The sequence below is a fragment of the Pinus tabuliformis genome, chromosome 2_1, assembly GCF_031772625.1.
Source record: "Pinus tabuliformis cultivar Carrire ecotype Pingquan chromosome 2_1, CPIR1, whole genome shotgun sequence".
NCBI lineage: Eukaryota > Viridiplantae > Streptophyta > Pinopsida > Pinales > Pinaceae > Pinus > Pinus tabuliformis.
The window spans coordinates 448,915,213-448,932,799 of NC_142299.1; the positions used below are offsets into that span (position 1 = coordinate 448,915,213).

Here is a 17,587-nt window from a genome sequence, read left to right on the forward strand (position 1 = left end):
GGCGTTGTGGCTAAGGATTTGACTGAAAATGTGTAAGTTCGAAGAAAGTGGAAAGATGAAATGGTGTGGGGCCGTAAAAACGCGGAAAGTGCGGGAGATATAAAGTAACTCGACCTATTGAGTCCTGGTCTTGCCGTATAGAGGGGTGAAGGAAGAAGTTGCGGTGAAGGGAGATATAAAGATAAAGTAACTCGACCGTATAGAGGGGTGAAGGAAGAAGTTGCGGTGAAGGGAGATAGAAAGACCTATTGAGTCATGGTCTTGGCGTATCGAGAGGAGAAGAAAGAACTTGCGGTAATGACTGCTGGTCTTGCAGCGATAGACGCGGAAATTGTCGTATTGAGCGAAGGAAGTTGCGGTCTTGCAGCGATAGACGCGGAAATTGGCGTATAGAGCGGAGATATAAAGAGAGCAGCAATGACACGGAAGGAGAGGAGAAATCGCCGTATTGAGCGGGAGAGGAGAGGGGAGGGGTGAAGGAAGTTGCGGTATTGACCGCTGGTCTTGCAGCGATAGACGCGGAAATTGGCGTCGAGCCGTAAACTGGAAGGAAGGGATAGAGAAATCACGGTATTGAAATTGCTGGTCTTGCAGCGATAAACGCGGAAATTGGCGTATAGAGCGGGAGATAGAAAGACCGTAAAAGACAATGGCGTGTGGCTAAAAATTTGACTGAAAAATTAGGGAAAAGATGCGGCTAAGCTTCCGGTCTTAATCCTATACTGTTTCGCTTATAATAACAATTTTTTACAATAAGAATAAGTGGTGATGTGTTAATTAATTTATTTTAAATAAGAATAACTTTTATAATGACTTGTTCTATTTGAATTTTTAAATAAATGTTAATGTGTTAATTAATTTATTTTAAATAGCTTTACACAATAATATTGGTTAAAAGAAGTAAGCTTGAATCTTTTAGATTCACTTAGAATGACGTTGTTTAATGTTTTATATTTTATAATTTAGGTTTAGTTGTGTATTTAGTTTATAATAGCATAGTTTAATGATGTGTCATTTTTGCTAGAAAAATAATGGAAATTTCAGCATGATTTTGATTATAAATCTGATTGAATTTTTTGGAAATTTAGGTTACTATTGTCAAGATTCAAGATTTTGGTCGCCCTAACAGTTTTTTATGGTGCTTAATCTATTTCCACCATCAAAAACAGGGTTCAAGCATCCATAACAGTTTTTTATGGTGCTCAATCTATTTCCACCATCAAAAACAAGGTTCAAGCACTCCTAACGTCAATTTTGTTGAAAAAAATGCCCTGATTCCGACTAACACTCATGCTTAAGTTATGAATAATGTCATAGTTTAAATATTTTTATCAATCTTAAATTTATTATTGGTATTTGGTTTTCTTTTACATAATTATGGTGATAGCATTTAGAATAAGACTTTAAGATTTTAATTTAATTATCAATAATTATTAACTGAATCATATGATTTTAAGTTCCATACATATTTTAAAAGAGTCACAAAACAAAACAAAAGATTGAGATTTATCTCAAAAGTAATTATGCTATTTTTAATTTTTTTATTAAAATGATTAATAAAAAAAGTGTCCTATTAACATGTGTCATATTAAAATGATATGATTATACAAAACCCCAACAACATGTATGACCTATATCATTTAATGATGTTAATTACGTATGCACAACAAAAATTGATAGATCATTTATTGTAATAAATAACGATATCATCATATAAACATGATAAATTAAATATGGAGACTCGAAGGGAAAAAACACTAACAATGTGCTTAGCCTCTTTTCTTTATTTATTAATCATTTTCTACATAAATATTACAAAACTAGCCTTAATTTCCTTTTTGTCTAAATTTCAAAGATGATTGGGTTGTCAAGCCAAAGAGCATTGTAGCCTCAACCATTCTTTAGTCTCTTCATTCTTCAACCATTTCTTTCTTCATGGGATTCTGTCATTCCTACATCTTACAACTTCCATGTCCGACACTTCATGAATGTTACTTTCTTCCCCTTCTCTTATTTTTGTTGGAAAAATGTAAAGTTGCAGCTATTAATTCCAATTTTCCTTAACCTTAATATTTGCTTGTGAATTTATTTAGTCTTCTTGTGTTCTTTATTTAGATATTTTCATTAAAAAAATACCAAGAAAAAAAATGGTAGCAACATAGAATGCAGAAATGAGGCTCTCATCCAGGGAAAAAACCCCTTCAAGGGGAAAACCTAGAAAAATCTTCTCTTCTTATAGAATCTACTTCAAATGGGATAGCAAAGACCCAATCCCTAGACCAAGTCCTCCTCCAAGTACCAAGTCAGCCCTTCCAGTCATGTCTTTCAATAATCTAGCACCAACCAACTTCAAATTGGAACTTCAACTTTCCAACTTTAGTACTATTGCTTTGACTTTACAACTTTAGCCCTGTAGTTGTTGCAGAAAATATAAGTCAATGCTTCAAGAAGTCTTCCTTGATCAAGGCATCTCCTTCCAAGATCAACGAAGTCAAACCAGAATATCTTTCTCTCCCATCTAATTGATACTGCAACTCAAACCTGCAATTTTGGCCTTCTTGGAAGCTACAGAAACCCTAATCCTTTGCATGTGTGTGAGAAATAGAGCCCAAACACAAGATTTTCATCCTTCCTTTCTTCTTTTAGACCTTCACTATCTTTTTCTCTTGCTTCCGACCTATAGATCCAACTTCCTTCTTCAAATCGAACTTGTGAGTGAGTGAGTCACAAATGCGGTCGAAGTACTTGTATTTATAGCCTTTACAAGGGGTTGAATTGACTTCTTTAGGCTGACTTGAAGCTGCCAGGACCAACTTGTACTTTTGGAGTTTCCAGGACTTTCTAGACTAAAAAATAATTCCTTATTTAATTACATTTTTCCTAGAAGGGTCTTATAAACATGATGTTGACTTTCTTGACTCGTGACAGTAACTCCTATGACCTAACAAACCCTAGAAGCATGACGAACATGCTTTTACCTAGAATACCATCAATAATGAGCATGAAACCTATGCTTTAAAATAATAACTTTTTATTTTCTTCTCTTATTCGTTACATAGAATACATATTGAAATGAGTACAACAACAATTATGAAGACCGAAACTAGTTACATTTCCAACAAGTCTAGCAACAAATCTTCCTTACGCAACATCATATTATCCTCTATGAACAAAACATTTGCTTCCTCATTTTTATTTTATTCTTCCCATTTCATAGGCTCTTCTTACTTTGATACCATTTTATATCAAAGTTATCACCCCCTACAATCTCAATGTATCACAATGGACCACCCATCTATATAGTCATCATGAATCACATGATTACATAGAAACCTAAGATTTATGATCTATGTAATTTACTAACATTAATCAACTATTCAATAATAATAAATGGGACATTTACCTGCATATGGGGTAACTAAGGTGGAAAAATGGGGGGGGGCGGGGCGATGTTGTGTTTTTATTTCCCCACCAACCGATGACTCGATGGGACATGGCAACACCTCCTCCTCCCCCCCACCCCTAGAGAACATTCATGTAATGAATAGCATAACAACCATTGTTACAAGTAAACCCATGCAAACAAACACTTCAAGAGATATAAAGAGGTATGTAATTGGTCACATTATTGCACCCATGCATCGACTTACTCACTACAATCCTATCAATTCATCGACATTCAATCAGTATCCATTAATTGATGCCTCATTGGGATTCTACATGCTACCTATGACTTTTCTCAGCAAACACATAGATGAAGATCATTATATTGAGGTGGCCTCGACAATTATTTTAATGTATTCATGTAAATTATATAAAGCAATGTATTAATATCAATTATGGGCAAAAGCATGGATATGGGTCAAATTTTTTGGTGAAATAGGTTATGTTTTGGAGGGAAAAACAATGGCTCAAGCGATCCATTCAAGTGCTAGATCGAGCTCCTTGGGCACTAAAAAGATAGCTCAATTGAGGGTTAAAAACTAACCCTTAATCTTTGAGAACGACGACGTTCCCTTCAGTTGATCAAACAAGTCATCAATCCTCAACAAAGGGTACCTATTCTTAATCGTCACCTTGTTCAACTGCCCATAATCGATGAATAACTTGAGGGTACCCTCTTTCTTCTTCACAAACAACATTGGTGTACCCCAAGGCAACACACTTGGCCTAATGTAACCCTTGTCAATCATTTCCTTCAACTGCAACTTCAGTTCCACTAACTCTAGAGTGCTCAATGTATACACTACCTTTGATGCCAGTGCTACTCATGGTACCAACTCAATAGAAAATTCCACTTCCCTGTGAGGTGATAACTCTGAGATATTTGTTGGGAATACATCCTGAAACTGTTGTAAAACTGGGTACCTGTTCAAGACCTCAGCATCCTCAACATCCTTACCTTTGTCACTGGAAATATGCACTACAAATAAGACACACCCTTTCCTACAATTGTGCTTTGCCTACATACCTGTAACCATTCTAACCTGTGCCGCCTTCCTCTTATCATGCAAGAATCTCTACTCTCCATTGTCATCAAAGCACTCAATAGCCCTATCACAACAGTCCACCTTAGTACTATGAAGATACAACCAATCCATACCTAGAAGCATATTGTACGAACCCAGTGGAAGTACATTCATATGCGTTGATGTAGACATACCATTCAACTCAAATGCACAAACTCTTACCCAATGATGAAATCATTTCTTAGTACCTGTAGCCAACTGCACTAACCAAGAATATGCATGTACTTCTTTATTCAAACCACGCTTATCCACCAGGTCATGATTGATATAACTATAGTTAGATCCAGGGTCAATCAAAATAGAAACAACTTGATCACAAGTCTTACCTTCCATCTCAATAATATATGCATGTTGATCAACCTGTTTATTATCCAAAGATGCATAATTTTGAGGAATACTCTATCCAACATCCCCAACTGTATGTGCTTCTTAAGCACTATAAATCTGCAGTATGCCACCCTAATGTTGCACACAATCTCTCCTGCGATGATCCTAGCCACAAGTCCAATACTGTAAAGGCTTCCTGCCATCACCCTTGTTCTACTCCTCAAACTAAAATCCTTGTCCTTTGTCAGTTGTATTCAACCTCTTATGTGACAGTACGTTTTCTTTGTTGCTTGTATCCAATAATATTCCTCGCTTCCTATCCCACTTTCCCTTTTTATTGTCATTACCATTCCACTCCTATTTGGATTCATACATATATTTCGATTGCTCATAACCACACTTCAAATTTTTTATGGCTTCCTCCATTGATCTAGGCTCATCAATATCAATCTTGTCCTTGAATGTTATCGACAACCCAATGATGAATCTTTGAATCTTAGGTTTCTCCTCCTTAAGACAAGGTATATACCTCAATAAATCCAAGAACCTGCTAGTATACTCATCGTTATTCATAGATCTTGTAACAACTCTGGTGAAAATTCAATGTAATAAAAGTAAATAAAGGAAAAATAATAACCACAGATGATGGGACACTTATTCCAAGTTGAATGTTGGGAAAAATCCTAGTGATGGGGATCACTTGTGATTATTTATGGCTAAGGAAATTGGCAAAGGCAATGGCTAAGGCTTTGGAAAGGAAAAATGCCATTTTTGGCACATTTAATTATGAAAATAATGGAAATTGGGAGAAAAGGGAGATGAAAGGTCACGGGTTGCATGTGAGGAGAAAATTGAAGGAAAATAATGGAAAATGAAGAAAATAGAGGCCTCATTCATAAAAAGGCTTCTAAGGATCAGTTGGTAACCTTTTGTCAGTTCAGTTTTGGAACTTTGTCATTATTGTCTCTCTCTCATACTCTTGGAGACTTAGAATTTTCTTGGAGCACTCTTGGTGGGTGTGGTATACTTGGATTCTTGGATCAAGAAGGTAAAGGAAGAGCAGGAAAGAACAAGAGGGCATTGGGATCAATAGTTACATCATATTTTCTTGCAGGTACTGAGTTGCTATGTTTCCTTCACTATTTCTGGTATGCATCGCATATAAATGTGGATTTTTGGTTGTGATTTGTCATTAGCATGGAGGATGGTCGGGATTGACAGTGGACTCCCTAGAATTTTCATTTCATGGATAGCCATGGTGATTGTGGATTTACTTTCATTGTTTGTTTTCAGTTGGTTCTTATGTTTCCTTAGCTTGGGCTGAGTTACTAGTCCTAGAAGCCTTGGTTGGAAAAATTCTCTAGAATCCCTAAGTGGGTTGAGTTACTAGTATCGGAAACCTTGGTTGGAAAAATGCTCTGGAAGCCCTGGAAGTCTTGGATGGAGACCAATCTGATGATGGTTTTGTGATGTCCGATAGTGAGGTGGAATCACTATTTGATGGGTTGAGGTGGATGGCCTTTGGAAGCCCTGGATGGTTTTGATTGATGTGTTCTATGAGATCCCACATTCATGCTTATAATATGGCACAGGGGTTTATGGATGAAGAGAGGTTTTGCTTAGCCATTCTTGGATTGGGTGGAGCATGGAAGTCCCATCCTGAGTTTAGATTTTGTATCATTAATGAAAGGTTATTTCTCCTTTTATTTCTATGAGTATTATGATGGATTATATGTGGTACATATGACTATGATTTCATTGATATTTTTGTGCTTGTTATGTTGGTTATGTATGTGTTTTATAATAGAAGCCATGTGTGGCTCTCATCATGTTGGGTCCCTATAATACTAGTGATTACCCCATTACTATTGTAGTTATACCCCTTATTTATATTGTTGTGCCCCTATTACCCCCATATTGTTATTTCTGTGCCCCATAGAATCCCTCTATTGTTATTTTTGTGGCTTTATATTATTATTGTTAGGTCGGCTGGATTATATTGTGACTCCTTAGACTCCTATATATAGAAAGGAGGTTTTGTCATTTGTATCATCCAAGAATTGTTCATTTATGTAATGTAAAGGAGGTTTCCCCCTCGAAGAGGCTGAATTCTAAGGCGTTGATCTCTCTTTTCTATCTTTTTGTGAGCTGGTTTCATAACATTTGGTATCAGAGCTTTGGATTCTAGGGTTTCGCTGCTCCAAACAGGTCATCGTGGCATTTTCGCTATAACTTTTTTTCTGTGACGTTTCAGAAGTCGCAAAAAAAACCCATTTGAGAATAATGGCACTGAACCTTGGGTCCGAATTTCAGAGCTTTTCGCGTGATATTTTCGGAGATATGATCTGAGGAAGTTGGCCTTTTTGCAGACTCCTGAATTACATTCAAAACAGGTGACCTGGGGAAAATCGTCATAACTCTCTCTCTGAGGATCGGATTGAAATTTCGTAAAAAGGTACAGAAAGAGGACGGACTGTAGTTTCTTGTGTGTGTGTTTCAGATTCAAAGGTTGAAACAGTGACTCGTGGCACGTCGTACAAGTTCGCTCTACTGAACTAGTCTAAAAGCAAGTCACTGTGGGAGATTTCACATAACTCTTCCTTGGAGAATCCAATTTGGCTCAGACTTGTGGCATTGGAAAGAGGACGCAGAAGGCTACTACAGGTAGCAATTTCAGAACTGGATGATCCGAAATTACAGAGATACATCAGATTCAATATCAGGCTTCTATAAAGTGAAAAAAGGTGTGTAGTTTTTTTTAAATTTTTGTGTAAGCTTGGTTTAACGAAATTCAAAGGGCATAGTAAAGCATTATTATCGGTAACTGATGCCCCGAGGAAAGAAAATGCAAACACCTAGTAAGGAACCTGAAAGCTCTAGCATGACTCATGAAGAAGAGGAAGAAATGCTACATGATATATCAAAATTACAAGAACAAGTGCAACAAATGTCACGCTCACAAAAGCTAACAGAAGCTAAGATAAGTGGCGTGGAATCTAAGATAAATGGCGTGGAATCTAAGATAAATGGCGTGGAAGCTAAGATGGACGATTTGAAGATAGATTTGAAGACAGACATGGAAGAATTGAAGAAGTTTCTACAAGAAAGGGTCACTAATGGTGAAAAGGTAGTAAAGGAAACTCATGATGAGAACAAAAGAAATGTTAATCATGATTCCATAGACGCTAATGTTGGATCGAAGAATCACCATATTCCAAAAATCGATATGAGGAAGTTTGATGGCAAGGATCCCGCCACATGGATATTACAGATGGAGCAATTCTTCGATCTCAATAATGTGCAAAACACACAAAAGGTACGTATGGCAACTGTATATTTGGAACCAAATCAGTTTGTATGGTATCAATGGCTTTGCTCTCGTAAAAAATTTATCACTTGGGCAATTTTTACGGAAGAATTGATAGCACATTATGAGGATACAAAAAGCAACACTTTTTTTAGCCAATTGATAAGTCTCAAACAAAAGGGTTCAATAATGGAGCACATTGAGGAGTTCCAAAAATTGAACATAAGGGTAAAAGATATTCCAGAGGAGCATAGGATTGATGTGTTCATAGGGTCTTTAAAGGATAATATCCAACATGATGTTCGCCTTTGGGAACCTGATTCATTAGAGAAGGCATTCAGGTTAGCAAGAAAAATGGAAAGCAAAATTATGGCAACTAGGAAGCATACCATTCACAACTATAAAGACGGAAGTGTTGTTGCCCATAGTCTTCCACAACCTACAAGGTTGACACCACAACAATTGGAAGAAAAAAGAGCAAAAGGGCTTTGTTACAATTGTGATAGCAAATACACAAAAGGTCATAAGTGTGCTGAGAAGAAATTATTCTACATAGATTGTGAAGAGGAAGAAGAAAAGGAGCAAGAAAGGTCAAAAGAAGAGGATATACTCCAGGAACAAAGCCTAGATGAAGAACAAATAAATCCGACCATATCTTGTAATGCATTGGCGGGAATTACCACTCCTCAAACCATCAAGATAGAAGGACAAATCAAGAAGAAAAAGGTAATAGTGTTGATTGATTCAGGAAGCACCCACAATTTTATTCATTGTAGGGTAGCAAAAGAATTGAATTGCTTCCTATATCCAGCACCAGAGTGTCAAGTGATGATTGCAAATGGAGGAACAATAAATTGCTCTGGAAAGTGCCATAATATCAAGCTATCCATGGGAGAATATGTATTGACTAGCCCAATGCTTTCCATTCCAATGGGAGGTGCTGATGTTGTACTAGGAGTCCAATGGCTACAATCCTTGGGTACAATAGCTTTTAATTTTCAAGAACTTTTCATGAAATTTTCTATGGAAGGAAAGGAAGTTGAATTAAGGGGTATTGCAGGGAAACCAGGAAAGATAATCAGCTCTAATGGCATGACAAAGCTTCTAAAAAAGGAGCAAAGAGGTGTAATTGCACAATTATGTTCGCTAGATGTTTCCACATTGGAATCATCTATTTCTCCAGATCTCCAAAAAGTCCTGGACAATCATTCCAAGGTATTTGAGACTCCCAAAGGTCTCCCACCTATGCGTGATCATGATCATGCTATTCATCTGATTCCAGGAAGTGTTCCTCCAAACATCAGGCCGTACAGATATCCCTATGTCCAAAAAAGTGAAATTGAACGTATGGTTGCAGAAATGCTAGAGGCTGGTATAATTCAACCGAGTCAAAGTTCTTTCTCAGCTCCAGTAGTATTGGTGCACAAGAAGGATGGATCATGGCGCATGTGTCCAGATTATAGGGAGCTCAACAAGCTCACTATTAAAGATAAGTTCCCCATTCCTGTCATTGATGAATTACTGGATGAATTGCATGGATCAATTTACTTCACCAAGTTGGATCTTCGTTCGGGATATCATCAAATCAGAATGAAGATTGAAGACATTCCGAAAACGACATTTAGAACTCATGAGGGTCATTATGAATTTTTGGTCATGCCTTTTGGCCTTACCAATGCACCTTCAACATTTCAAGGTTTGATGAATTCAATTTTCAAACCATTCCTTAGAAAATTTGTGTTAGTATTTTTTGATGATATACTAATCTACAGCAAGTCTTGGAAGGATCATGTTGAACATGTTGACAGGGTGCTACAACTATTGGAGGAGAAACAATTATATGCAAAAAGATCCAAATGTTTCTTTGGAGTCCAGGAGGTGGAATATTTGGGTCATATTGTATCTCATGAAGGAGTTAAGGTAGACCCTAGCAAAATTAAAGCCATTAAGGAATGGAAAATCCCCACATCCATAAAGCATCTGCGAGGATTTCTTGGGTTGACAGGGTATTATCGCAAGTTTGTTAAGAATTATGGGAGAATAGCAGCACCTCTAACAACATTATTGAAGAAAGATTCATTTTCATGGACTCCGGAAGCAACAAAGGCCTTTGAACATCTTAAAGAGGCAATGTGCCAAGCACCGGTCTTAGCTACACCGGACTTCACAAAAACCTTTATTGTGGAATGTGATGCTTCAGGAAATGGAATTGGTGCTGTTCTAATGCAAGATGAAAGACCCATTGCTTTTGAAAGTCGTCCAATCAAGGGAAAGTTTTTAAGCAAAGCTATTTATGAGAAGGAAATGTTGGCAATACTCCATGCACTTAAGAAATGGCGACCCTACCTAATGGGAAGACACTTCAAGGTAAAAACGGATCATGATAGCCTTAAATACTTTTTAGAACAAAGATTATCCTCTGAAGAGCAACAAAAGTGGGTCACAAAGATGTTGGGTTATGACTTTGAAATCATCTACAAAAAAGGGAAGCAAAATGTGGTGGCAGATGCACTCTCAAGAAAGGATGAGGATGTGGAAGCATTGTTGTGTGCCATTTCTATTATCCAACCAGATTGGATAAACGAAGCAAGGGAGGAATGGAAGAATGACGAAGAAGTGTGGGCACTTATTCGAAAGCTACAACAAGATTCCAGTACTTCTGATACATTTAGCTGGCAAAATGATTCGTTATGGTACAAAGATCGCTTATACCTCTGTAAGAATTCCCAGCTAAAACAAAAGATTCTTATGGAATTGCACACTTCTCCCTTAGGAGGGCACTCAGGATTTTTAAAAACTTACCACAGGGTTAAGAAGGAATTTTTTTGGGATGGCCTTAAATCAGATATTCAAAAGTTTGTGGCGGAATGTTTGGTTTGCCAACAAAATAAAGTTGAAACAATTAAGACACCAGGTCTATTACAACCTTTATCCATTCCAAGCCAACGTTGGGAGGAGGTTTCAATGGATTTTATCACAGGTTTACCCAAGTCTGAGGGAAAGAGTGTCATCATGGTGGTAGTTGACAGACTTACCAAGTATGCACACTTTTGTGCATTATCACATCCATTTAAAGCCAGTACAGTTTCTACTGCATTTATGGAAACAGTTCAAAAGCTACATGGAAACCCAAAGATTATTGTAAGTGACAGAGATCCCATTTTCACTGGAAATTTTTGGACAGAATTATTTTCTTGTCTTGGTACTCAGTTAGCTCATAGCTCATCTTATCATCCTCAATCTGATGGGCAAACTGAGATAGTAAACAAATGTTTGGAAGGATATCTTCGTTGCTTTGTATCTGATAAACAGACACAATGGGTCAAATGGTTGCCTCTGGCTGAATGGTGGTATAACACTTCCTTCCATACAGCAACAAAAATGACCCCATTTATGGCACTTTATGGGTATCAACCACCATCCATCACATCATATTTAAGAGAAAATTCTAAGGTTCAGGCAGTGGAACATCACATCGAACATCAACAACAAGTCCTCCAACTCTTAAAGGATAACCTCGTGTTGGCACAAAATAGAATGAAACAACAGGCAGATCAACATCGCAGTGAAAGAAGTTTTGATGTAGGTGATTGGGTATTCCTACGGCTACAACCATATAAGCAAATGTCCCTAAAGCAAGCTAAGAAGGATAATAAATTATCACCAAAGTATTATGGTCCGTACAAGGTGTTGCAAAAGATTGGTACTATGGCATACAAATTGGAGCTTCCTGCAGCTTCTCGATTGCACCCAGTTTTCCATGTTTCATGTTTAAAGAAGGTTATAGGCGACAAGCTCCCAGTTCAAACAATATTGCCAGAACTTGACGAGGAAGGAAAAATTATATTGGAACCGGAAGCAGTCACAGAAACAAGAACTCGACAGCTACGAAATCGATCAATTTCAGAGTATCTTATCAAGTGGAAGAACTTATCCGCTGAAGATTCCACATGGGAGGATGAGAATTTTATGCAGAAGTATCCAGAACTACTCAAGCGTTGAGGACAACACTTTTTTGAAGGAGAGGGGCATGTTGGGTCCCTATAATACTAGTGATTACCCCATTACTATTGTAGTTATACCCCTTATTTATATTGTTGTGCCCCTATTACCCCCATATTGTTATTTCTGTGCCCCATAGAATCCCTCTATTGTTATTTTTGTGGCTTTATATTATTATTGTTAGGTCGGCTGGATTATATTGTGACTCCTTAGACTCCTATATATAGAAAGGAGGTTTTGTCATTTGTATCATCCAAGAATTGTTAATTTATGTAATGTAAAGGAGGTTGCCCCCTCGAAGAGGCTGAATTCTAAGGCGTGGATCTCTCTTTCTATCTTTTTGTAAGCTGGTTTCATAACACATCATGTTTTTACTTGTAATTGAATTATTAATGTATCTATGACCTAATGGATGGAATGGCAGTTGGTTTGTTGAGGCATCAATGATTCTTAGCGATTCTCAGCTAGGTATGAGACCCCTATGCTCAGAACTCTTATTTACACCTGTAGATTACATATTCGCGATATGTTTGATGAAATGCATGTCATGGCTAGTAGGGGTCGAGTGAAGGTCTTGAACAAGTATTTTCTTTAGTATTGTCATTTCCATGTTATTTTACTGATATGAAGAGATGGTTCAATTCTTGGCAGTGACCTGGGCTCTAGGCCTGAAAAAGTGGCCCAAATCCCGAAGTTGTTGGCATATCATTGACAAATTTAGTCTCTGGTCGCTAGCAGGTAATCCTGTGAGAGTGAATTTCGGTTTCTTGACATTGTCATGCCTACAACATGAGAGCGACCAAGGCTTAAGTTGTCCAAACTTTCAGTGGGACCCAAGGGCAAGATGTCTAGAGTATTGGATTGGTTCCTAAGAGTCCTATAGTTGATATTGAATGTTTGTATGGTGTGTTTCCACCGGTTGCACTTCCTTAATGTGACTTAGGAGGTCGAGTCATATCATAGTGGCCTCTCGTTGCATGTTTACCTCGGCTGGCCAGTTGCTTGGGTAGATGTGGGAAGAGGGTGTTACAGATTGGTATTAGAGCATGGCTCACCCCTGAAACTAAATGGGCTATGTGTTGGTCATGCATGCATGTTAATTTCATGTGTTTCTCTCACACTTGAATTCGATGTGCTTGTTGCATTTGCATGATTTTGTTCATGGTTGAAGTGATCTCGTCATTTGAAACTTGATGTTTTGTTGTGGAATGCATCATCATGAGTATATGACTGGTTACATGTCGATTTATGTCACTTACATGTATCATTGTAGTATGATTGGTTACATTCTTTTATGTTTGGTTACATTATTATATGCCCGGTTACATGTATCATTCTTGTAGGTTTGATTTCAAGTATCGTGCACCCATGCTTGATCAAACGTGTTTAGGCATATGTGTGGATGGTTATGCATCACTTATTCATGTTCATGTTTGTCTATGGTCAAGTGTATAGTGACTCAATGATGGTGGTTTTCATGCATGAGGTTGTGGTGTGTGTTGTTATTGAGATCGTGCATTGATGACTAGACCCTAGCTAGAATGATGGCTGCATAGTCATGTGCTTATGTGTTAGGTTCCTATAATACTAGTGATTCCCCCATTACTATTGTTGTTGTATCCCTTATTGTTATTGTTGTGCCCCTATTGTCTCCATATTTTTATTATTATGCCCCATATAATCCCTCTATTATTATTTTTGTGCCTTTATACTATTATTGTTAAGTTGGCTTGGTTATATTGTGACCCCTTAGACTCCTATATATAGAAAGGAGGATTTCTCATTTGAATCATCCAAGAATTGTTCATTTGTGTAATGTAAAGGAGGTTTCCCCCTCGAAGAGGCTGAATTCTAAGACGTTGATCTATCTTTTCTATCTTTTTGTGGGCTGGTTCCATAACATTTGGTATCAAAGCTTTGGATTCTAGGGTTTCATTGCTCCAAACAAGTCATTGTGGAATTTTCACTATAACTTTTTTCTACAATGTTTCAGAAGCTAAAAAAAAAAACCATTTGAGACTAAATCTTGCTGAACCTTCAGTCTGAATTTCAGATTTTGTCTCGCTATATTTTCGGAGATAAGATCTGAGGAGTTTAGGGTTTTTTGCAAGCTCCAGAATCTCATCTAAAACAGGTTATCGTGGAATGCTCACTATAACTCTTTCGCTACAAAGTTTCAGAAGCTAAAAAAAAATCCCATTTGTGAAGAAATCAATCTAAACATCGGCTTCGAATTTTAGATCCTGTCTCACTATATTTGTGGAGATATAATCTGAGGAAGTTAGGGTTTTTGTAAAATCCCGAATTACATTCCAAACAGGTCACCTTGGAAAAATCATCATAACTTTCGCTCTCAGCATCAGATTGAATTTTCGTAAGAAGTTACAGAAAGAGGATGGATTGTAGTTTGTTTGGGTATCATTTTTAGAACCTAAGGTTGAAACAGTGACCTGCGGCACATTGTACAAGTTCGCTCTACTGAACTAGTATATACTCAGGTCATCGTGAGAGATTTGGCATAACTCATCATTGGAGAATCCAATATTGATTAGACTTGTGGGGTTAGAAAGATTACCCAGAGGGTAACTGCAAGAAGCAATTTCAGACCTGGGAGATCCAAAATTATAGAGATACATCAGATTTAATATCAAGCTCCTACAAAGTGAAAAAATGTGTGTAGTTTTTTTTAAATTTTTGCATAAACTTGGTTTGAAAAATTATTTTGAAGCAACTCAAAAGGCATAATGAAGAATTATTATCAGTAATTGATGCCCCGAAGAAAGAAAATGGAAACACCTAGTAAGCAACCTGAAAGCTCTAGCATGACTCATGAAGAAGAGGAAGAAATGCAACAAGATATATCAAAATTATGAGACCGAGTGCAACAAATTTCACTCGCACAAAAAGTAATAGAAGATAAGATGGATGGTTTAAAGAAAGACGTAGAATCTAATATGGATGGTTTAAAGAAAGGCGTGGAAGCTAAGATGGATGGTTTAAAGAAAGGCGTAGAAGCTAAGATGAATGACGTGGAAGCTAAGATGGACGGCATGGAAGCTAAGATGGATGGCATGGAAGCTAAGATGGATGATTTAAAGAAAGGCATGGAAGATTTGCAGACAAATTTTAAAACTGATTTGACAAAGTTTCTACATGAAATGATTACTAATGGCGAAAGGGTAGTAAAGGAAACTCATGATGAGGAAAAAAAATGTTAATCATGATTTCATAGACTCTAACATTGGATGAAGAACCATCATGTTCCAAAGATTGATATGAGGAAGTTTGATGGCAAGGATCCCGGAACATGGATACTACAGATGGAGCAATTTTTTGATCTCCATAATGTGCAAAACACACAAAAGTTACACATTGCAACTTTATATTTGGAACCAAATCAGTTTCTATGGTATCAATGGCTTTGCTCTCGCAAACAGATTGTCACTTGGGCTATTTTTACAGATGAAATGATAGCACATTATGAGGATACAAAAAGAAACACTTTTTTTAGCCAATTGATAAATCTCAAACAAAAGGGTTCAATGATGGATCACATTGACGACTTCCAAAAATTGAATATAAGGGTAAAATATATTCTAGAGGAGAATAGGATTGATGTGTTCATAGGGACTTTAAAAGATAACATCCAACATGAGGTTCGCCTTTGGAAACCAGATTCATTGGAGAAGGTATTCAGGTTGGCAAGAAAAATGGAAAGCAAAATTATGGCAACAAGGAAGCCTACCACTCACAATCATAAAGATGGAAGTGTTACTGCCCCTAGCCATCCACAACCTACAAGGTTGACACCAAAACAATTGGAAGAAAGAAAAGAAAAAGGTCTTTGTTACAGTTGTGATATCAAATACACTAAAGGTCATAAGTGTGTCGAGAAGAAATTATTTTACATATATTGTGAAGAGGAGGAAGAAAAGGAACAAGAAACATCAAAAGAAGAGGATATACACCGGGAAAAAACCCTAGAAAAAGAAGAAATGAATCCGACCATATCTTGTAATGCATTGGCTAGAATTACCACTCCTCAAACTATCAAGATAGAAGGGCATATCAAGAAGAAAAAGGTAATAGTGTTGATTGATTCGTGAAGTACCCATAATTTTATTCATTGTAAGATAGCCAAGGAATTGAATTGCTTCCTGTATCCAACACCAAAGTGTCAAGTGATGGTTGCAAGTGGAGGAACTATAAATTGCTCAGGAAAGTGCCATAATATAAGGTTATCCATGGGAGAATATGTATTGAATAGCCGAATGCTTTCCATTCCAATGGGTGGTGTTGATATTGTACTAGGAATCTAATGGCTACAATCCTTGGGTACAATAGCTTTTAATTTTCAAGAACTCTTCATGAAATTCTCTTCACAAGGAAAGGAAGTTGAATTAAGGTGTATCGTAGGGAAACCGGGAAAGATAATCAGCTCTAACGAAATGACAAAGCTTCTAAAGAAAGAAAAACGAGGCATAATTGCACAATTATGTTCACTAGAGGTTCCCACATCAAAATCATCCATTTCTCCAGATCTCCAAAAAGTCTTGGACAATCATTCCAAGGTATTTGAGACTCCCAAAGGCCTCCCACCTATTCGTGATCATGATCATGCTATTAATCTAATTCTAAGAAGTGTTCCTCCAAACATCGGGCCTTACAGATATCCCTATGTCCAAAATAGTGAAATTGAATGTATGGTTGCAAAAATGCTAGAGGCTAGTATAATTCAACCTATTCAAAGTTCTTTCTCTGCTCGAGTAGTATTGGTTCACAATAAGGATGGATCATGACACATGTGTCCATATTATAGGGAGCTCATCAAGCTCACTATTAAAGATAAATTTCCCATTCCTGTCATGGATCCATTTACTTCACCAAGTTGGATATTCGTTCAGGATATCATCAAATCAGAATGAAGACTGAAGACATTCCAAAACCAACATTTAGAACTCATGAGGGTCATTATGAATTTTTGGTCATTCCTTTTTGCCTTACTAATGCACCTTCTACATTTCAAGGTTTGATGAATTCCATTTTAAAACCCTTCCTTAGAAAATTTGTGTTAGTATTTTTTGATGATATACTAATCTACAACAAGTCTTGGAAGGATCATGTCCAACATGTTGACATGGTGTTCAAACTATTGGAGGAGAAACAATTATATGCAAAAATATCCAAATATTTCTTTAGAGTACAAGAACTGGAATATATGGGTCATATTGTATCTCATGCAGGTGTTAAGGTAGACCCTAGAAAAATTAAAACCATTAAGGAATGGAAAATCCCCACATCCATAAAGCATCTACGAGGATTTCTCGAGTTGACAGGGTATTATCGCAAGTTTGTTAAGAATCATGGGAGAATAGCAACACCTCTAACAACATTATTGAATAAAGATGCATTTTCATGGACT

The 17,587-nt window shown here is 37.1% G+C and overlaps 1 protein-coding gene across 1 annotated transcript in view; it reads left to right on the top strand.

The window, feature by feature from the left end:
* The first annotated feature begins 255 nt into the window (after positions 1-255).
* Positions 256-17,587, top strand: part of LOC149200856 (putative chromatin-remodeling complex ATPase chain) — a 51,175-nt gene continuing 33,843 nt past the window's right edge. Inside the window, exon 1 of the mRNA XM_089401102.1 lies at positions 256-387. Coding sequence (XP_089257228.1) covers positions 256-387 — 132 coding nt within the window. The remainder of the gene's footprint in view (positions 388-17,587) is intronic.